We start from the raw sequence: 22,800 nt of genomic DNA, 5'->3' as shown, positions 1-22,800 counted from the left end.
GTTACCTTAAGTGTTATTTTTATTTCAGTGACTGGGGGGCGGGGGCCCACACAGTAAACTCTTAAATACAAGTGGAAAAGCCTGAGGAAGGATGGAGAGCAGGCTGAGCGCCAGCAGGTCCTTCTCTCCTCACCTCTCCTCCATGCTTTTGAAGGTCATGCTGCTTGTGAAGCAAATAACATGGATATGTATTTCTAAACTAGATTTTCTAACAGACACCTGCTTTCCTGTATAACAAATGTTCACATAGACACTGGGAATAAGCCAGCTTTTGACTTGGCAGTACGGCCACAAGCATATATCTGGTGTCTATTATTTGTCAGTTTGTCAGTAACCAGGGCCCCCGGGGTGACACTGTCCTGCCCTTGCTGAGTGATAAGTTAGTGGAAGACCTGGCCATGGACTGAGTAATTAAAAATAACTAAGTAGATGGCTGTGAGTGTGTAAAATGCTACAAAGGAGACATTATTGAGGAATGAGAGTCAATGAAATATTCTTCTGGAATAGCAGAAAAAAAATGTCTAAGAAGTATTTTAGATATGGAATGAAAGGGGGAGTGTATTCCTGGGTACAGTATTCCTGATGCTGTAATTAAAGGAGCTTTTTTTGGTTTGTTTATTTATTTTTATGTTTTTGGTACCTTCTCCATCTCATAAATGACAATGAATTAACATATGTTTTGTTTAACAAGGCTACTTGTAACTTAGACTTAAAAGTGGTTTGGGATTCTTATTTCTACAAGGTGTAATTAGTTTCTTAAGCTCATTTTAAAAGTACATCCACTATTTAAATAAATAACATAGTTGACTTTGTATCTTGTGGTCTAACAAAATATCTGTAGCTTAGATCTGTGTTCATCAACATCATCTCATCTTTTAGGATTTCTCTCATTACCTCCACTGATCCAGCCAGAGGCATTTAATGAGGTCAGAGACAGATATTTGCTCCTTTACAAATGTGCCAAACTCTATGCTTAAGGATGTGAAATTTCAAAAATGTGCTTGTTTCCAATATAAGAAAAAAATCTCTTTTGGTATTCCCACTCAACCTCCCAAAACAATAAATTTGCTGATAAATTGGTTAATCTGATTGTTTATGACTCCTGGTAAAAATGAGGTAAAATTCTTTTTTCTATGAGCTGTTTTCCTGTCTGCATCACGTTTTAAGGTAGGCCCATTTAACACAATACAAACCTTACAACTGAGCATCTCTAAAGCAAGTTTACAGAAATGACAGGAAACACAGCTGTGGTGGGACTCCCAGCACTGGAGGCTGTGTGAAGCAGGAGGTGCTGAGCAGAAAGTAAGCTCCGTGGTTGTCCCCTCTGCAGAGCGTGGTGATGGTGGTCTTCAGCGAAGACAAGAACCGGGACGAGCAGCTGAAATACTGGAAGTACTGGCACTCTCGGCAGCACACGGCGAAGCAGAGGGTCCTCGACATCGGTGAGTCCACGTTGACCTCCCTGCGTGGTCTCTGATAAACTGACATGTGGTCATGGTGCAGAGGAGAACCCAGCGCAGAAGTCACAGCTGGGACCCACATTGCCCCCTAGGCGCTAGTCTCTGCACTTTTCCTAGGTATTAGTTCATTTAGGACAAACCAGACTTAAAAATCGAAATCAGCCTAAGTGGAGAGCAAAGCGCTTTTTGCCCCATGAAAGTCAGTTGTGTCTCATGTAATAACAGATTTAGGTTTGCAGCGGCCAGGATAATTTCTAAAGCAGACTTTCACACCCTTTTGCATTTGAGCCTAGTAGGCAGGCATGCCAGGGGAACTCTTAGCCCTCTGTGACGTGAATAACCTCTCTTGTTTGGTTCTAAGGCACTGGTGAAGGTCACATGACTAGGTAGAGAGCTCTAGTTCTCTGATTCTCCATCCAGTGTTCCTCCCACTGGAGCACACGTCTTGTGCAAACAAGCCTAGGTGGTCAGGCAATTGCAGTGTTTGAGAGCTTTCCTGGCAGTAGAAGGAATGTGTCCACCAAGTGCATTTGCTGGGGGCTTTATCCTCCTAAACATGGTGTCTGCTCTCCAGAGAACTGGAGCCCCCGAAAGGGTCTCAGAGCCCAGACCAAGTGGTCGGGTGGAGGGAACTTACTGCAGTTTGGGAGGGCTGAAGGCACCATGAGGCAATCAAGAGAGGAGCGCCAGCAGGAATCTTCTGCTGTCAGTGGGAGGGCTGGAGGACTGAGGAAGGAGGTGTTGGGTGTCATGGGAACCACAGCAGGAACTGGAACAGAGGCTGGGGCTGCCTTAGCAGGAGGTGGGGCCACAGAAGGAGCAGCCTTCCCGGAACAGATAGAGCCACAGAAGGATCGCTGCTGAGGACATCTCTCAACACCAAGAGGAGGAGGAGAGGCGATGCCCTGCCTCCTCCCTGCCTCCCAGTCTCCCCTCGTGCTTCCCATTGGCCACGTTTACCCTGAAGCCAGAGGGCACATGCCCCTGGCACATGCAGCTTGCAGGAATCAACCTCTGAGCCACAGAGCAAAGCAGGGGGAGTCAGGGCTTGGATCTTACGGTGTCTAGAAATTATTTAAAAACACTAACAGTAATATATGTGTTTCTCAGTAATTTTAACACTTTATCTATGTGTTGCTTCCATAAGAAACAAGTCATTTCTCATTTATAGGCTTTGTTACCATGTTTTGCAGACCAAGAGCATACAGTCCCCCTGAGCTCAGGTAAAGTGAAGGTTTCCACTGCATTGGGTACCAGAGGAATTAATTAGCCACGGAAAGGATGTTTACTTTGATTTATTTCATATTGTGACGACATTGTTTAGACCTTCCATCGCACACTTGCTAGGACCCCTTGACCAACGGCAAAGAAGTTAGTAACTAGGTTAAGGTTAGACGCTCATCGTAGAATATATTGAAACTATTGCTGGTTTGTTCTGCAAAATGGCTGTGCCATTCCTTGCCCACACCACACACACACACACACACACACACACACACACACACGTCTCCTATTAACTAATCAAACATTTTTAACTAATAAACAAGGAAACTGAGGCCTAGAGAGGCTCATTGACCCACCTTTCCAAATGACTTGTCTTCAAATAATCAGTGCAAGAATTAGTGCCAGAGCCAGGGTGAAAAACAGCCTTCCTTCCTGGGGTCACACACTGAACCCCCAAGACCAACTAGGATGACAGGTTTGGGGATACTTGCCGTAACCTGCTTTATAGTCAATCTGCATAGAGCAGAGGAACAATTTTATTTTATTTGAAAAGCTAGCCTTATAATTATTGCCCAAGAAAATGAGAGGAGCAATTAAATAGAAAATATGGACTAGGTCCAAATAAGGCAAATAATAAAAGCGTTTTACTGGCATACCTGTTGGTTCAACTTTGATGTTGTTACAAGGTTTACCTTTCTTAGACCAGAATGATCTCTCAGATCTCATAGAACTTCAAGTTTTATCTCTCTTCTTTATCATCTCTTGCCTGCCTTCAGACTTTTCCCCCGCTTGTGACCCTTTACACATGCGTGTGTGCACACACGCACATACGTAATTTATGGCTGAGATTTGTGACTTTTACTCAGTGGCTTCATGGCGACTTGGGCTACTTGCCCTGAACCTGAGACCAAGGCACTGAATCGGCCTCTTAGCTTCAAACGGAAAATCGATTTTGGTCTCTGCTCCTGAACTCAACCTGACAGCTACTCCCGCAGGAGGGGGAAGTATGTAAAAAAAAATCTCATCTAATTCATTCTTCTAGATTAAAAAAAAAATAAAATCAAGCCATTTGTTCCTCTTCCAGTGGGTGGTCAACGCCGTTTCCACTGGGGAGGCCCGAGGCCGCTGCGGCGGACACGTCTGTGCGCTGCGGCCACGCCGGCGGTACCGCGGTGGTGCGGCGTTCGGGGTGTCGGTGCGGCCCCGCCGGGGGCTCCCGGGGCCCGCTGAGGGGGAGGGAGGCCCAAGGGTGCGTGTGCCATGCCTTTGTCAGTTTGAAATGAGAACCTTCTAGGAGCCTCAAAAAGAAAAAGAAGGATCCAAAGCAATTTAATGTATTACCCTTTCCTAACTTCCATGAAACTGGGCTCCAAAGTTGCAGTTCCCTCATCCCCGCCGGCCCTGGGCCCGCCGGGTCGGCTGAGGCCTCGGGGTGGTGACCGGAAGCCGGAGTCAGAGACCGAGGTGAGGCCCCTTTCGCTAAAACAAGCATTTGTAGCTTCGGCCCTTGGGGTCTGTGGGTAGAATCTGGGTGCAGCTTTAGGGGAACCTCAGTCTCTTCAAATTATGCACAACACGATTTTGTGTGCATGAGTGTGCCAATCCTTTCATCCCATTTTCCTGGGGTGCCCGGGACAACCAGCCCTCCCTCCGGCACGCTGTCTCCAAGCAAAGCCCACTGGAGCCTTCACCTCTCTGTGTCTTTCCTTATCTGGCTTCCCCTCGGCGCCCCTGGTGTCTCTGGTAGCTGTGGTAACCATGCCTGGTGGGCATTCTGCGTCTTTCCTGACATAGATTTGTCTGTTGGTTGTTGGATTATTGGTTGCTCTTGGTGGCTGCTCCTCATTGCCCACATCCTTCGACGTGCCCCTCTGTGCCAGCTGCCTGATAGGAGAGGACAGTGTCCCCGATGGAGCCCTGTCTGTGTGTCCATGAGCAGGAGAGTGGGAACCTGAGGGCCAGGGAAGGAACTGGTGAGCACGTGGCGCCTCAGAGCACGTGGCGCCCAGCTCCCAGCATCCTCGTGTCCTCAGTGGGGCTCTCGGTGAGGCTGTTAACTGCGTCACACCAGACAAGTTCCCTCCTTAAGTAGATATGTCACCCGGCTTGGTCCTCACTTCTTGCAGGCCTTTGCTTGTTGTCATCTTATCAGAGTCCTTCCCTGTCATTGTACCCGAATGTCACAGACTGTTCCCTCTCGAGCTCCCTTACCTTTACTGCAGTGCTTATCACCCCCAACATCTCATTCTGTACATATATTTCTGTTTTTATTGTGTCCCCCTCTTGCTAGAAGGCAAGTCCTTCTAAGGACACACACCTAAGGGCAGACACTGGTCTGTTTTGCTCCCACTCTAGCCCCAGTGCTCAGCACAGGGCCTGAGTCTTCGTAAGTTTCCAGTAAGTATTTCCTGAAGGAATGAATGAGTGAGTGAATGAATGAATGAATGAATGAACGAACGTGTGGGTGAAAACTCTTATTACACTGACAGGAGGCGGGCCCCTGGAAGGAGTGAGCTGTGTCTTAACAACAACTCCCACGTGTCCGATGCCGTCTACATACCAGGCTCTTCCTGTGCATCAGGCACATGCATTTTGTCCTTCATCCTGAAAACAGCTCATCGTATTGTTTAAGAACTGAGATGGTGAGGGGCAAAGGATTTACCCAAGTTCCAACCCCTGGTATGTGGTGGAGGTGGGATGGAAACTCAGGAGTGCTGGAGTTTGCAACCCTCGTATTTTTTTTCTTCTCTGTCCTCACTCCACCATCTGTCATCTTTGTATCCCAACGTCTAGATGGTTCTCGGCCTCCACCAGGCCCTGACTACCTGCATACTCTCCCGGGTTGAGGTCCTGCTTTTCCCTCCAGGCACTGAGAGTGGCTTGCACTCTGGGTGGCGGGTTTCTTGGCGGATGCTAGTTCTGGCGTTTCTGAAAGCTGGTGATTCTGGTGCATTAGGCCGTAAACTCTGTTGGTGGTGGGGAAGGAAACATGCCATGAGCTCTTACTGGATAGAAGTAAAACGAACCAACCCCAGCCCAAGTGCAGCCTGCTGCTTTGCAGAGACACAAGCAGAGTTCTCCAGGTCTCACAAGTCCCTTCTTGTGAGCTGCGTGGATAACAACAGAAATTCCAGGTCGCGAGTAGGCTGACGCTCCGCAGCCCAGGGAGCGCCCCTGTGCCGGTTGTACCTTCCGCAGGGAATCACCACCTGATGATGCCTGTTGTTTGCTCATCTCTGAGTGTGAAAGCCCCTTTCTAAGGGGACGTGGAGTTGGTGCTGGTGCCATGTTAGTTACCACCAGCTTCCAGAAAGCCAGAGTAATTCCACGTTCACTCAGCAAACGGACCCTGTGTTAGGACTGGCAATTCAGATAAATAAGGCAGAGCCCCATCCTCAGATTGCTCAGATCTGGAGGCCGAAAGATGAATGGCTGAGATACCACGTGGAGGGGGAAGTCAGAGGAGCGCTTCCCTGAGATGTTTCTAGGACCCCTCTGGAAAAGTGGCGAGAACATCTGAGGGTGGGTGAGGGGGCTGTGAGCCAAGGAAACAGTAGAGGGACAGGGATCAAGGCAGAAAAGCCAAAATGAGATCGGCACCTTATTCTAAGGGATGGACAAGCTCATGTGTGAGCGTGTTTCACTGGTGGGCATGTCATTGCTTCAACTAGCGCAGGGAGTGGGGTGAAGGAAGGCAGTCCCCAGTAAATTGGGTTGAGAAAAGGAAAGAGAAGGGTTTGGTAGTCGTGGAAAGGCTTGCTTTTTTAAGTGGATCTTAGGGCAACAGGGATATGAAGGGTAGATGGAATTTGCTGGCCTCAAACTCTAAAAGGAGCCCCATGTAAAGCTGTTTCCATGAGGTTCAGCCTGAAGTTCTGAGTCCCCTGTGGAGGCTGAATGAGCCCAGCAGGGTGTCTAGGGGCCCAGGACTCCGAAGGTTCCAGGTATTAGAGGGCCATTGACTCTTACCACGTGTCCTGTTGGTAAACCTCAGAGCTGCAGGTAGAATTTTGGGAAAATGCTATCTCGGGTCCTCTGCAAAGACCCTGGGGTGGGCACGTCACCACGCCAGATGCTGAAGGGACTACGCTCAGAGTCTCTCGTCCTCTGCCGCTTTGACACCATCTTGGCTCCACAAGTCTGGTTTTGGAGTTGTGCCAGGGGGAGACTGAAGCTTCTGTGTGTGTGTGTTTATACTTTTTTATACTGAGGTGTGATATATGCATACTTGGTTTTTAGCTAATCCATGTTTTCCTACTGTTGGAAGGAGTTTTAGAGATCAGGAATAGCAAGTGAGGGCTGGGAAGAGTTGTCCTGCATACTGTCCTCATCCAGGCGGGCTTGTTCCGTTCACACACCGGTCCTCCCAGACTTCTGACAAGGAGGGGACTGGGCAGAAACCGCAGGCAGCTGGGATATGTGAGGAGGGGACATTTCTCTGTGACACGTTGCAGCGCTTGATTTTGGAGGCTTTGGATGCCCATTGACGTTTAGCAGGACTGTGACGCAGTGATGATGTATGTGTTTCAGAGAGGTGATTCTGGGCTAGCGTAGGGGTGGGATGCAGTGAGGGAGAGACTGGTTATAGCTGGGAACTCAGAGAAGTGAACTATAAAGGACTGATACAAAGTTAGCCCAGGAATGAGAGATGAATTCGGGAACTGGTGAACCTTCCAGACTGACTGGCTGTAGTGATGAAAAAGATCCTAGAAGAAAAGCTCAGCTTAACTAGCGAGGTGGATACCCTGCCCCGAGGTAGGGGGTCCAGAGGAGCAGCGGGGCCAGCTGTCAGGTGGGTGGAGGTTGGCCAGGTATTGAGCACAGCCAGGGACGCGATGAGTTTAAGCGCCATCTATACATAGAGCCAGGTGGGAGTTCCCTGGGGCTTGCCCAGTGGAGGGATGCTGTTTTGCACAGTGTGAACCACTTAAAAAATATTTGAAGTGAACTGCAAATCACAAAGTGACCTGGACTGCATACCCAGTCTACTCAAACAGTGGGTAATTCCAAACCACTTCCTTGGGAACGGATATTTTTATCTTTGTTTCCTTTCAAGCAGGGAAGGAAAATTAGAAGAGATTCAACAGCTAATATTGACTTATAGAATGAAAAATTGGAAGCTACAGCAGAGAAATTGAAACTCATTCAAATATAATTTCTCTCTACTGCACAGAATTGAGAATTAATTTACAGCTTTACAATGCAGATACTTCAAAATAACGAACGTCACAGTTTTTGCCCTTTCAGAATGAGTGGTATGTACCACAATGTAATGAGACTGATTCCACAACACATCCAAGTAAGCATCCTTATCTTACAGTCACATCCAGCATAATCATTGTTGATACGATTTTGTAGTTGATTGTGAAACCAACCATTTGCTCTTTATTCAATTTGTCTTTAATTTTGGTTCACAGTAAGTAGTCTTCCCTTGTATGAGGATGTGTTAGTTATATTGTTACTATTAATCCTGTAGTCTTCCATGATAATTGGCAGGCAATTATGGTACCTTTTCGTTATTAGCGTGTGATCATAGGATTTTCATCTGTGCCCTAATACAAATCTGTTTGTTTATTTTTAAATCATGCTGTTGATGGCAGTCTTATATTAAGGTAAAGCTGTGCATGAAAACTTAAGTTCCCACAGAATCAGAACATTTCTTTAAGTTTAGTTTTAAATAGTTTTCTTTGAGAGTCAAAGAGAAGCCTTTCAGAAGACTCTGGAACACAGAATCTCGCTGACCCCGTGACTTACTCAGCTTGGCTCATCTGTCCAGGGCTAGGCGCTCTCTTCTGCCTGGAGTCATATACCACTTTCAAATAGGAATTGTGGGTGAAATTAAGTAACACTTGTTTTGTTTTGAGTTTTCCTAAAGGAGGCTGGCTTTGGATGTGCCCTATAAGTACTTTCTTGTAGTTTTTATAGTCAATCCTGGCTTGGGCTACGCAAGGCTGTGCAGAAAAGTGGGAGGCTGGAGATTGGTGGGTTAGGGAGAGGGGAGGCAGCTGTGGCCTGTCAAGAGGTCAGGTAGCCAGGTAGTCAGTGAACCTGGGGCCCAAATAGGCCTGGGAGACAAGTGCACCTACCACTCGCCTCTCTGTTCCCCAGAGTTTTGTTCTGTGGAGAGCTCGCCTGCCCCAGAATTAAACAAACCTGCTCTCTCCCTGCAGTCGGGAAAGAATGGCTCTTCCCTCCTTTAAAAATAACTCAAGCAAATGGAATTTGGATTTTTGATGTTTTCCTAGACTCTTTCCACACTTCTGAGTAGATATGAAAAGTAAATTTGATTCAAAACAAAACAAGACAAAACCTCTTGAGAACCCTCAACTTAAAAAAAAAAAAAAAAAGCCAGCCAGGGCCGGTTGGTGAGCATCCAGGCAGTGAGTCAGAGCTCAGCTCAGAGAGCTGCCTTGGGCCCTGCTCCCTCCACAGGGCCGAGGGTGGGGCGCAGCCAGGCATGGCCTGACTGCTGCTCGGGTGTGGGCATCCTTGCTCCAGCTGCTCCCATGGTCACAGGCAGTGGAAGGCAGCCTCTCTTGTATAGAGAATGCTGTGGCCAGAGTTACTGGAAAGTTTTTTTCTATCTTCAATTTTGGTTAGAAAACATTTATTTGAGAAAAGTGGTGGGCTATTAAGGTTGTATATTTAAAAGTTATAAACTGCAAGCATTCTTTTAATTTAATCTTAGTTCAGGCAGAACATACTAATTTCCAATAAAAATTGAGTCCCTGTGGGTTTTTGTTTGCTGCATTCATGGCTCAATGTGCATCCTAGAAGCTCATTCTGCTGGGGACAGCACCTCCCGGGAGAGTCATTTCCGTGGTGCAGGGCTCCCCCGTCCTTCCCCAGGGAAGGGGCCGGGACTGGACCAGAGTTCACAAACCGCCCCCACGTCTAGGCCCTGGGTCCACAGCCTCCCTCCCACACTGCTTCCGGGTCATCTTTCCTTCCAATCCATGTATCTTAAAAGAGGAATCACCTCCTACCCCGCATCCTAAACTGCTACTTATGTCAGAATCCAGCATAATCTGCCTTTTATTAAAATTTCTTAATGCCAAATCCACAGGTCTATTTTTCACGCCTCCAGTTTTTCCAGTTACTTGCAGCCTCTCCTTTGTTGCTTCCCTAGGGCTCTCCGTGCCCAGAACGGCCCTCCCTCCCTCCTTCACCTGACAGACATCTCGCCCCTAAAACCCTGCTCCCTGTTCCCACGCAGGTGCCTCGCCTTTCAGGCGGAGTCGGCTGCTCCCTCCCTGGCTTTAGTTTATACCTAGACAGTAATGCTCTGCGGCGTTGCACGTGGTTTGTCAGTTTACATTCCGTCCACTCCTCTAGGTGCCTTGCTTCTTGAGTGGAGAGAAAATTTTTCTTTAACTTTTATAACCAACAACTGGTACAGAGCCTGGCCCAGAATAGATGCTCAGCTAGTGTTGACTGGTTGATGAGCAAGCCACCACGTACGGTTCTGTATGTGTAGGTAACACTTAACGGTGAGCAGGCATGGTCTAGTTAACTGGGGGGTCAGGGTGGGGTCGGGCTCTGTCCTCTTCCATGATGAAAGGACCAATTTTGGTAATGTTTTTCTGGATGCCAGGGGCTAAATGTGCATTTGGTACTTTGATTTCTTTACATTTTAAATACTATTGTATTATACTATAGATTTTGTGGTAAAACTTGGTTAACGACTCTAAGACTTAATTGCTAACGTAGAAATATAATATCTACACTAATAAACCAAGGGGATAGTTCTCCTTTTTAACTTAACTAGAAATTATCATTGTTTCCCTGAAGCAAATAAATAGAAAATAGTTTTAAGGCAAGCTTGCCCCTTGAAAGGTAGCTAGATTTGGAAATTAAAAATTATAATTAATGTGGTCTTTAATTTGGGGTAATATTTCTTCACTGCTCCTGGGAGGTGTGTTTGTCTGGTTCTAGGCATTATTATTTAATAAGTCTATCCTGGAAAGGTATTTCCCTACTACTGGCATTCTACAGCCCAGAGTGGTAAACCAGAAGAAAGGTTACAGAGAGGATTAAAGCATGGAATGGATGCTTCAAGACCCCTCTGAGATTCTGTTTTAATGAAAGGTTAAAGCTGTCACATTAAGAGATACTGTTTTAGATTATGAGCTTTCAAAATTAACACACACACAAACACACACACAGTTAACTAAAACCACTGAATAGACCCACCATACTTAATACCATAAGATGCTATAATTTCTTGTCTTCCATCTTTTCTTTTTCATGGCTACCAGGTACCACATTATTTTCCCCTACTTGGTTGGACCTTCTCTATACCTTTAGCTGTGTAAGACCACGCTTTCATCTCAAACATATAATCTGTGCTTTTATTTCATTTCATGTTTTTTGCTTGGGGTCTGATTATTTTCTCTTTAGAAATGCATTTAATGAATCCTCAGATAACCTGATAGTCTCACATCTAAAAAAAAAAATTGATTGGCTTAAGAATTAAAAAACAAAACAAAACAAAACAAACCCTGGCAGTACAGTCTGATAGTTTCATGAGACTCATCTACTTACTGAACGAAACCACAGAGCTGGTCTTCTCAGCCGTCCCTCAGCACTGGCTGGAAGCCTCTCTCTCACCTGCCTTTCAGCAGAAACAAGTGTATGTTTTTGCAGCACCCGCCAGAGTGAAATGAGGCAGATCTCAAGTTTTCCTTCCCTGTTGACAAAGCCTAAAACTTGCCGAGAGAAAGTTTTTTCCAAAATTAAATTAAGCTCTTTGAGGTCGGAGAACCCAAAGTAAGGTGGAGCTAACCTGAAGAGAACTCTTTCAACAGGCTCCAGAAGTGGGGGCTGCCGCGTTTTTTTCTGCTAAAAGGCAAGTATTGAAATAACCAGGCGCTGAATAAACGAGCATCTCGTCGTTGCTCAGAGGTCCTGCAAGGCAGGTCACAGCTGGGGAAGCCAGCTTCTCTCCGGTGGCCGCTCATCCCATTGTCCTCACACCTACGGTCCCCTCAGCAGGAACTGCAGTCCTCCTGTGAAGGACATACCTTCTTGAAGAAATAGATTTAAGAGAATTGGAATTTCAATTTTGAAGTAATATCTAAATCCTGTAATCACTGATGGAAAATAAGTAAACAGGAATGGCAGCATGAGTAGTTAACACAAGTAGCAATTAAGGCAAAAATCATTCATACAGCAAACAACCCCCACCCCCAAACAGGCCTCCATAACACCTGACCTTCCTCTGTGTGGTAAGCAGTTTGATAAGAGTGTTTGGGTGGCCAGGGGTTCTGGGGGAGGTTGAAGATGAAGGTTAATCTTGATGGATCTTAAGCAGTTGAAGGAATTGGATTTATAATTCCAATTTATCAAGAGATGATCCATGTGAGCATTTACAGCTCTTGTCATATGTCTGTGTCCTGCACCACCAATTACCAAAAAGTCACTTTTTTGTTTGAATCTATTCAGTCTGCAGTTCAAAAGGACAATGATAGATATTGGAAAATTGCATCTGACATTCAGGGCTGCTCGACACTAGAATGGATCTTTGAGAGAGACTGTGGAATGCCTTATCATAGAGCAGTAATTCTCAAGACTCTTTTTATACACACACACACATTTATTAAAGAATGGTCAGTTCACAATGTTGTGTCAATTTCTGGTGTACAGTGTAATGTTTCAGTCATACATGAACATACATACATTCGTTTTCATATTCTTTTTATTCTTCTTATGGGTTACTACAAGATATTGAATATGGTTCCCTGTGCTGTACAGAAGAAACTTGTTTACTTATTTTATATACATTAGTTAGTATCTGCAAATCTCAAACTCCCAATTTATCCCTTCTCACCCCCTTTACCCACTGGTAACCATAAGTTTGTTTTCTATGTCTGTGAGTCTGTTTCTGTTTCATAAATAAGTTCATTTGTCCTTTTTTTAGATTCCATGTATAGGTGATATTATATGGTATTTTTCATTCTCCTTCTGGCTTACTTCATTTAGAATGTACAATCTCCAGGTCCATCCATGTTGCTGCAAATGGCATTATTTTATTCAAGACTCTTGCTAATAGTAAAGGACTCTCATTTGAGAAAGAATTCGATTTTCTCTTAGAAATTCCAGTTGGTTTAACTGGGATGTGTTATTATGTCTGAAAATATCAACTTGGGTGGGGAAAGTAGGGGACTTTGCTAGAGGGAAGGAGTCCTCTCTGAGGATCTGAGATGATTTTTCGCTGTTTAACCACTTTGGGTAGTAATTTACAATCTTACATGGCTATAACTTCTTGTCCCCTACTTACTCTTAAAAGTGTTAGTATATTAAGTAATGAAATGAGGAATGGAAAACTGGGATAAAATATGGGTAGTCTGTGCAGCGTACAAGAATGAATTACTAAAATACCACCCATGTCTTTATTCATTCAGTAAACTGTCAGAATGTGTCAGGCACTGTTGTGCTTTCACAAATTTAAAAGACAAATAGTTTGAAGAGATGAAATAGATAGATTGAAGTAAAATCTCACTGAATAACAGACTAATGAGAAGAGTTTCATTTTAAGCCCATCCAGGTTGATTCAGACCCAGAGCTAGAAGCTGTGGTGCACGTACCGGCACATAAGCATGGGTGTTTATATGCCTGCACATGGAACATGACCTACTTTCAGTTTGAAGTCAGGTTTATGGGTCAGGACCAGAATTCTTAGACAATGCAATCAAGTAGAACAGAAAAAAAAATACTAGCATATCTGGAACACAGTAATGGGTTACAATGTAAAATGCTTTTCTTTCTCTAAGTTTATGGTCAATGTAGTTGAAAGCTTATTGTTGGCCTGTATAATTCCTTCTCTAGAAACAGAAGGAAGTCAAACACAAATACAACATTAAGTTTAGCCTAAGGGAGAAGTTCCAAGAAAGAGTCCATGTTAGGTGGTGTTTGTGAGGGTATTGTAATATTAAATCATGGAGAGCAAATATCAATAATATTATTAATAATTTCAGCTTTAATGGTGTTATCAAAGAATCACTCTATTCCAGTCAGATTCTATGAGTCACAAGTTATGTTTTCATAATGCCAGTCCCCTTGGTTTGGGAATCATGTATGGGAAGGTGCTCATGGGAAAGGCCATAGACACAGAAAGCAGAAGGCTCTGGCTGTGTGTGTAGACAGCTTGGCCCTTTCGAAACTAAGCAACTGCTGGGGAGGGGAGGTACTTGACACGTTTGCCTGTTCTGCAAAGTAGAAATAATTTAAAAAGCTACTGATCAGAATTGTCTGAGGTAGTGCTTGTGAAGTATGTATATTTAGCACACACTCGGCTCTCAAAAACTGGTGACGGTTCCTACTATTTGCACAGGGGCCAGGCCCAAATGATGGAAATACATTTAGTGCTCCTGAAAATGGGCTCAAGTGTCAACACACTTGAGGAAACCTGGGTTACCTCTGTCTTTGTTAAAGTTTTATAAAGGAAATTGTGAACTTATTAGAGTTCTTGTGAGTCACTCAGGTTTTAAGAAGCTGCTGCTTTGATTTTGAAAAACAGGGGAAAAAAATCTCAGAACCTACTTGGACTAGGGTTTATTTACTCCACCTATTTCAAGTCAGAGCGAATACTCCTAGAATGACTCTCGTCTGTTTCCTGAATTTGAGCTGATCCTATTTGGTCATTGCAGACAGAGGGAAGCAAATGTTTGAGGACAGGAGGGCTGAGGGGAAGAAGGGACCAGTGGGGAAAGTGTAGCCTTGTCTGTGTTCTTTTTTTTTCTCTTTTGTAGATGAGGAAATGCAAGTACAGAGAGGCTCAGTAACTCACTGGAGGTCTCAGGGCTTGGTGAGAGGAGGACCAAGATTAAATGCAGGTCTGGGTGTCTCCCCCACCAATGTCCTTTCTCTCTGTGCTTTGGGCACCACCCTGTAAATGGACTCCTTGTAGCATCCTGACCCCAAATGTATAAACTACCCCTAAGTCCTTGGCTTTTCAAAACAAACCTTCCTCTTAGGCTGTGGTGTATTGTACACTGAGTTGGCAGCAGTGCCCTGAGCCATTTGCAGCATTCCAGCTTCATTATTCCACTAGTCCAGACAGAATCCACACCTTTCAAAAGAGAAGCAATTTTTACATTAATTACACCACTCCCTTTAATCTCCAACAATATATACAAAAAATGATTAAAAGGGGTAGTTGTAATTTACCAAGCACGTGAAGCTTAATTAAGGTGAAAGAATTAATTGTTCCTTTGACGGCATTCCAGAATCACCCTTACACATACAATCAGTTTGAAGAAAACTCAATCTACAAGAGTCTGAATTTAAACACCTATTAACAGACCACTAATTATATGCAAAAAAAAGAAAAAAAAAGACAACAAAAGGATTCACCGTCATGCTTTCCATAACAATTAAAATAATATGAGTCCCATAATTTTGGCACAGAATACGATTTACCAAAAGCATGTGGAAAGTATTGCACATCTACGCATGCCTAGCATAGCATTTGAGAAGCGCTGTTACAGAACATTCACACAAGCCTGTAAGCTACGAGAATCCAGAAACTATCAGCCTGCATCTCTGGGGGGCATCCTAGAAGGCCCCAGAGAATCTCCATGGTGGATTCCCATACGCCTCACTCTGACATTCTGAGGACACGCCCAGCCTGAGCACAGACCCTGGAAAGTCTGGCTCCATCACCAGCAACAGGACATTAACAGTGAGATCAGCTTCACTCATTGCATTACACAGACTCTCATTTCTTCCTCCCATAGTTTCATCCTTTTTGTTGCTTTGAGCCGGCTGTGGACTTGTGGGTGATTCCTTTGTGTGTAAATCACTAAGGTTAAGAAGAAGTACCTGCTTAATTCAGATTCAACTGACATACATTTTTTCAGAAACCGGTCTCAGCCAATTGTAATTTTGCTCCATCATGCCAGTTTTTGGAAACATCTAAGCCATATTTCTATTTATCACCCTGTGCTCACCAAGTGGATGTTAGTATTCTATAGCTATTCACAAACCAGTGGACAAAATATGTAGTTTTTATGGTTTCTCAGTTTTTTTAAGGAAAAAGAAAAGTCCATTCAAAAGGTAATATGAAGAGTTGTGTTGGGCTTTGCCTTATTGCACTCCTCAGATACTATTGTTTTGAAAGTTGAATATTGTGACAACCCTGCACAGAGCAAGTCTATTAATGCCATTTTTCCAACAGCGTTTGCTCACTGCATGTCTCTGTGTCACATTTTGGTAATTCTCACAATATTTCAAACTTTCATTATTATTGTATTTATTCTGTTGATCTGTGATCAGTAATCTTTGATGCTACTATTGTAACTGTTTTGGGGGCACCATGAACCACACCCATAAAAGATGGCAAACTTAACTGGTAAATACTGTGTGTGTTCTGACTTCTACGCCGTCCGGCCACTCCCCTATCTCCAGGCTTCCCTATTCCCTGAGACTCAACAAAATTGAAATTAGGCCAATTAATAACCCTACAGTGGCCTCTAAGTGTTCAAGTGAAAGGAAGAGTCACATGTATCTCACTGTAAATCAAAAGCTAGAAATTATTAACCTCAGTGAGGAAGGCACGTTGAAAGCCAAGACAGTGGAAAGCTGGGTCCTTGCTCCAAACAGCCAAGTTGTGAATGCAAAGGAAAAGTTCTTTTTTGTTTGTTTTATTTTGTCTTTTTTGAGGGGAGGGCAGGTAATTAGGTTTATTTATTTTGACAGAGGTACTGGGGCTTGAACCCACGACCTTGTGCATTCTAAGCACACACCCCACCACCGAGCTATACCCTCCCCCTGGACAAGTTCTTGAAGAAAATGAAAAGTGTTACTTCAGGGAACACATAAACGATAAGAAAGTGAAATAAACTTACTGCTGATATGGAGAAAGTTTTACTGGTCTAGGTAGAAGATCAAATTAACCACAGCTTTCCCTTAAGCCAAAGCTGAATCCAGAGCAAGCTGCAGAAGAAAAGTTTGAAGCTAGGAGAGGTTGGTGCATGAGGTTTAAGGAGAGGCACCGTCTCCATATGCAAAAGTACAAGGTGAAGCGGCAACTGCTGATGTAGAAGCTGCAGCAAGTCATCCAGAAGACCTGGCTCAGATCATTCATGAAGGAGGCTGCACTAAATAACAGATTTTCAGCGTAGACAGAACAGCCTTATATTGGAAGAAGATGCCATCTAGGACTTGCATAGCTAGAGAGGAGAAGTCAGTGCCTGGCTCCAAAGCTTCAAAGGACAGGGTGACTCTCTTGTTAGGGGCTAATGCAGCTCGTTACTTGAAGTTGAAGCCAATGCTCATTTAGCATCTGCGACTCCTAGGGCTCTTAAGCATTACGCTAAATCTACTCTGCCTGTGCTCTGTAAATGTAACAGCAAAGCTGGGATGAGAGCACACGTGTCTACATGTTTTCCTGAATATTTTAAGCCCACTGTTGAGACCTTCTGCTAAGAAAAAAAAGATTCCTTTCAAAATATTACAACTGCCCAATGATAATGTGCCTGGTCACCCAAGAGCTCCGACAGAGATGTCCGACGAGATTAGTGTTATTTTCATGCCTGTAACATCCATCCATTTTGTAGCCCATGGATCAAGGAGTAATTTTGACTTTCAAGTTTTATTATTTAAGAAATACATTCCGTAAGGCTCTAGCTGCCATAGACAATGATTCCTCTGATGGATCTGGGCAAAGTAAATGGAAAACCTTCTGGAAAGTATTTGCCATTCTAGGTGCCATTAAGAACATTTGTGATTCATGCGAAGAGGTCAAAATATCAACATTCACAGGAGTTTGGAAGAAGTTGATTCCAACCCTCATGGATGGCTTTGAGGGATTCAAGACTTGAGTGAATAAAGTAACTGCAGATGCGGTGGAAGTAGCAAGAGAACTAGAATTAGAAGTGGAGCCTGAAGATGGGGCTGAATTGCTGCCATCTCGTGATAAAACTGTCATGAATGTGGACTTCCTTCTTATGGGTGAGCAAAGAAAGCGGTTTCTTGCAGTGGAAACTACTCCTGGTGAAGATGCTGTCGAAATTGTTGAAATGACAACAAAGGATTTAGAATATGACATAAACTTGACTCTAATTTTGGAAGAAGTTGTACTGTGGCTAAAATGCTTTCAACAGCATTGCATGCTACAGAGGAATTGTTCGTGTAAAGAAAAATCAATTGATGTGGCAAACTTTATTGTTGTCTTATTTTAAGAAATTGCCACAGCCGCCCCAGCCTTCAGCAACCACCTCTGATCAGCCAGCAGCCATCGGCATCAAGGCAGGACCCTCCACCTGCAAAAAGATTAGGACTCACTGAAAGCCCAGGTGATAGTCTTTTTAGCAATATTTTAAAATTAAGGTATGTGCATTGTTTGTTAGACATAGTGCTATTGCATACTCAGAAAAGTACAATACAGAGTAAATATAAATATTACATGCACTAGGAAAAGAATTAGTGTGACTCATTTTATTTCAATATTCACTTTACTGGCCTGGAAGCAAGCTCCACAGTATCTCTAAAGCGTGCCAATTAAATGCTTTAAAATTCTCTTAAAGTAGGGTGCTTGCTTTTTAGCTCCGGTGGCTGTCATACAAGAACAAGCCAGACACTCAAATCATGTGGCTTCCAATCATAGGAGGGAATCTTTGTTGCAGGGGTTGAATGATAACCCTCAAAAATTTTATGTTCATATCCTAAGCCCCAGATCTGGTACACGTGACCTTATTTAGGAAAAAGGTCTTTGCAGACACAATGAGAAGGATCTCAAGATGAGGTCATTCTGGATTAGGGTGGGCCTTAAATCCAATGACACGTGCTTGGAAGAGAAGAAAAGGGGGGAACAGAGACACAGGAGAGCACCGTGTGCAGACAGAGGCAGAGGTTACAGCGCTTGTCTGCAGGTCCAGGGGTGCCAAGCATTAGCAGCAGCCACCAGAAGCTAGGAGGGGCACGGAGCCCACTTCCCTGAGAGCTTCCGGAACAAACCAGCCCTGCCAACGCCTTGATTTGGAACTTCTGGCCTCCAGAACTGTGAGAGAATACATTTCTGTGGCTTTTAAATCCCCACATTTGTGGCATTTGTTACAGCAGCTCTGGGAAACTAAAGTCACTGCATCAAGTCATGACAATACTTGTACTGGTGGCAGCTGTCAACACCTAACAAAATTTGGGTTTGAGAAACTTTCTTGAGGGAATAAGTTCAGGAAGACTTAACAGGTTGCTGAGTTTTTACTCCTGCACCATGGGCCATGAACCCTTAAGCAAACAAGACTTATCAAAGGACGTTAAGACAGTTTTCAGAAACGGGAGACGCATCTGTTAGCATTTTTTACTGGACAAAAAAGCACGTGTACAAAGCAATATCAATGTGTCTAAGGTGTGCAGAAAACTTTGACAGTCTCCACGTGACAGCAGAGCTGTTTTACCGTCTATCGGTGAATGGCTTAGAGGATAAGAACAACGGGGTAGAGCGGAACAGGTATTTCTTGTATAAGGTTAAATAGGAATGCTTGACATGTCTCTTAGTTATATTTTCTGTGTATTCCTGTGTGTCCATTTTACATTCATTTACTCATTTATTCATCGAGTTTAGGGGGTACGTCTTGTCTGGATAATGTTAAACACTGGGAAAGTAGCACTATTTAAGAGAAGTCCCTTGCCTTCGTGTAGTGGAGCTAATGGAAAATGCTGGTGATAAATAAATAAGCAAATAAATAAAATACTGAGATGCAGTGTGAAGGAAATAAACAAGGTAACATAACCACCCAATAAAAAGTAATCCAGCTAGTCTTGTTTTTTGCTTGTTTGTTTTTGGCATAAAAAAAGCATATTAAACATAATCGTGTTGTTCTTTATTTGTCTCCTTATCAGTATTCTGTCTCCTTCTGAACTGTAAGCACCGACAGATTAGGGACCTAAGATTTTTGCTGTTCCTCAAGCGTGGGGATGCCGCCTAGTATATAGGAGACACACAGTAAACATTTTTCAATACATTTGTTGATGGAGTATGTGAATATGATGGAGAGAAACTGATAGAGACCCTGTGCAAGAGTGGGGGAACCAGAAAGCATTTTATTTGTATTTGTTTTTAAAATCCTTTCCTTTTCTAAGCTAAGGCATTTTTAGGGGAGAAATTTTTCATCTGGAGAAGGTATGGAAAAATAAAACCTTATAATGCAAAAACTTGGCCGATCTAGGCTCAGCGTTTGACCAGACCACTTTGGTTTCTCTTTATTGCTAGATATGGCATTTGCGTTTAACATTTATGATTGATTTTTGAGTTTTAAAAATGCTTATTAAAAACTTCAAAACAAAATCACAAGACTATCTTTTAAAACATAGCTCTGAAGCATCAGGAAACTCAGTTTCTTTGGATTCAGTGATCTGCTTTCTTTTCAGAATTTTAAGAGATTGGCTGGCCTGCTAAAAGCACAGGTTTGCTTTTAAAACCGCCCCAAGTATAGTCATAAAGCCTTATTCTAAATTTGTAGAATATAAAATGGTTTTCTTTTGCTTTCTATTTTATTTCTTAGCTTTCAATATTTACTTTAAAGTCAATGAGAAAATTTGAATTACCTAAGAGAAAAATGAGCAAAAGACAGAACAGTAAACTGTTATAATAAGTGAATACATTTTAAAGACGAAGAGAAAGAATATAAAGAAACACAAAGAGCCAGAAAGCAAATGGAAGACTGTTCTATTCTTTAGCAATCAAAGAATTGCAAATTAAAATAATGTTAACTTGTTTTGCATACCAATTTGGAAAGAGACATTTTGAGGAAACTGGAAGTCATACACTGTTGTTGTGAAAATAAATTGTTTCAACCTTTCCGGAAGCAATTTGACAAAATGAATTAAAAGTTTTAGAATATTTATTTGTCTCTGACCTATTAATTTCACTTCTGAGATATATGTTAATGAAATAATGAAGTATATGACTATATTGCCATAAAGATAATTAGGTTAAGTGCTATTTAAGGTATCAAAATATTGGACTTCATTTAAGTTACCAACAAGAACAAAATAAAGTTATAGCGTTTTATTTTAATCTAATATAAAGTATCTGGCCATTAGAACTATTTTTCCACAGGTTTATTTATTGACATGGAAAGATGCTGAAGATATATTAAAGGAAAAAAAGTAAATTAAAAATTAATTGTTGCAATATTATGTAAAAATATTTACATATTTTGGAGAAAGAGAGACAGAGACTGAGACAGGAAAAATGAATTATACCCAGATGTGTTTTGAGGGGTTGTTCATGGGTGAGTAGATTGTGGCTGCTTTTAAATATTTTTCTTATTTGTTTATGACTTTCCTATGGTGAACACACAAGCTTCTATATTCAAGTGTGTATGCTTTATTTACAAAGTAAAAATATATAGTTTTGCTTTAAAGTTTCCCTGGGGAAACCAATAGAATCATGGACAAAGGACATAAAGAGACAGTTTGTATAAAGAGACATTTGGGTGGCTGTCCTGGATGTGAAGGGATGTTTGAATTCATCGAAAAAATGCAAATATAACATCATTAAGATACCACTTTGAACCAAATGGATTGGCCCCAAACGTAGAAATTTGGTGAGAAAGAGGGGAAATAGAATTCTGGTCAGAGTCTAGACTGACACGAACCATTCTAGAAAGTGAATCTGAGGAAGCACATTTAAGTAGATTTTTCTGCAATTAACCATCATTCCAGGTCCCAGAAATAAGGAGTTTTTTTTTTTTTTAAACAAAATCAAACTGACTCTGTTTTATTACAGATTAGTATAAACTTATTATGGACTTTGTTTTATTATTATTTGTATTTTGGACAGAAAAAGCAAATAGGAGTCCTGCTCCACCTAATTCACATGAAATGAGTTGTATTAATAAGAGAAGGCAATTAAAATCTTGGTAAATCACATGAACTTAGATTTTGTGATAAATGAGGAGGAGACGGCTCAAAAAGGTCAGCTATGTGAATTTTAGGAAAGCAGACTTCAAAATTTTACAGCATTAATAGAACTTGTTGAAGCCTCAGGAAGCCACCAGCCCTGGAGTGATAGGGGCCACTTAGAACACAGGATGAGGAAGTGACCGTTTGGTCAGAAACTTGTCAGATTTGGCAGACAATGAACACCTCATGTATCCTGGGAGTCAGTCATAGTACCTCACTCCTAACTCAAAAAAATATTTTTAAAAATTTTATAAACAAAAAGACCTCCAATATCATTGGCATTGAGGCTTCCTCTGACCCCTGTTGTGGGACTGGTGTGTGATGATGTGGACAGGCGTGCAGGACGTGTTAGACCATGGAGTAAATTTTAGCCTTATAAAAACTCATTAAAAGCACATGATCAAAGATTTTGTTTTCCAAAAATAATTATAGAAGCTTAGGAAGAAAGAACACATGTGATCTGGTGATCAAGCTGCGAAGGAACCAGCCCTCAAAGAAAAGCAGAGGGGCCTCAGCATGATGCCAGCCAAGCAGGACAGGACCGGTGTGTGTTTAGTACACGAGGGATGCAGTTAAGGTCGGAGGTCTTGTCAAAGGAGGCTGAGAGTAGGGGAGAGAGTCGGGATGGTAGGCATAAGCTCAAGACCTCACGAAAGAGTGAGGATGAAGACTAGGAATATCATGTCTGGACCTGAAGGCCAACTAAGGCAGTGACAGTGGAGACAGGAATAAGGAATTTTATCACAGTGTTGTCTCTGGTACCAAAGAGCTGGAGACCACTGAAAGGTCCATGTCTGGGGAGAGGGGGTAATTGTGGTTGACGGTCACCATGGAAGTTTACACAGCCACCGCTGGAATTAGGCATGCAACCAGCAATGTGGTTCTATGTGGAAAGGTGCAGAGTTAGGGTTGCCAGATAAAATGCAGGGTACCCAGTTCAATTTGAATTTCTGGTCAACAAATACTTTTTAGGATAAGTATGTGCCAAATATTTGCTAACCCTGGCAACCCTAGTTATCAGAGCACAGCACAGTTTGTGAAAATGAAAGCCATGTACACAGGCAAATCAACCCAGCATAGTTCCTAAGAATACAGAGCAAACACACTGATAGCTATTGTTTTGGTGGGGAGGATAGTGGGGATAAAGAAATAAATAGCTATTACATTAAAAAAGAAAGAAGAGAGGGCCTTGAATAGACAGGTGGGG

General features: G+C 42.9%; 1 protein-coding gene across 5 annotated transcripts in view; it reads left to right on the top strand.

The window, feature by feature from the left end:
* The window catches only part of GRHL2 (grainyhead like transcription factor 2), a 142,915-nt gene that overhangs the window by 62,433 nt on the left and 57,682 nt on the right, over positions 1-22,800 (top strand). For all 5 annotated transcript variants that reach the window (XM_032468103.1, XM_014566110.2, XM_032468105.1 and 2 more), the window contains exon 7: positions 1,331-1,442. In XM_032468103.1, the coding sequence (XP_032323994.1) occupies positions 1,331-1,442 (112 nt within the window). The remainder of the gene's footprint in view (positions 1-1,330; positions 1,443-22,800) is intronic.

The sequence above is a fragment of the Camelus ferus genome, chromosome 25, assembly GCF_009834535.1.
Source record: "Camelus ferus isolate YT-003-E chromosome 25, BCGSAC_Cfer_1.0, whole genome shotgun sequence".
Lineage (NCBI taxonomy): Eukaryota > Metazoa > Chordata > Mammalia > Artiodactyla > Camelidae > Camelus > Camelus ferus.
The sequence above is the reverse complement of the archived record's forward strand: the minus strand, read 5'-3'. Positions and strand labels throughout refer to the sequence as shown.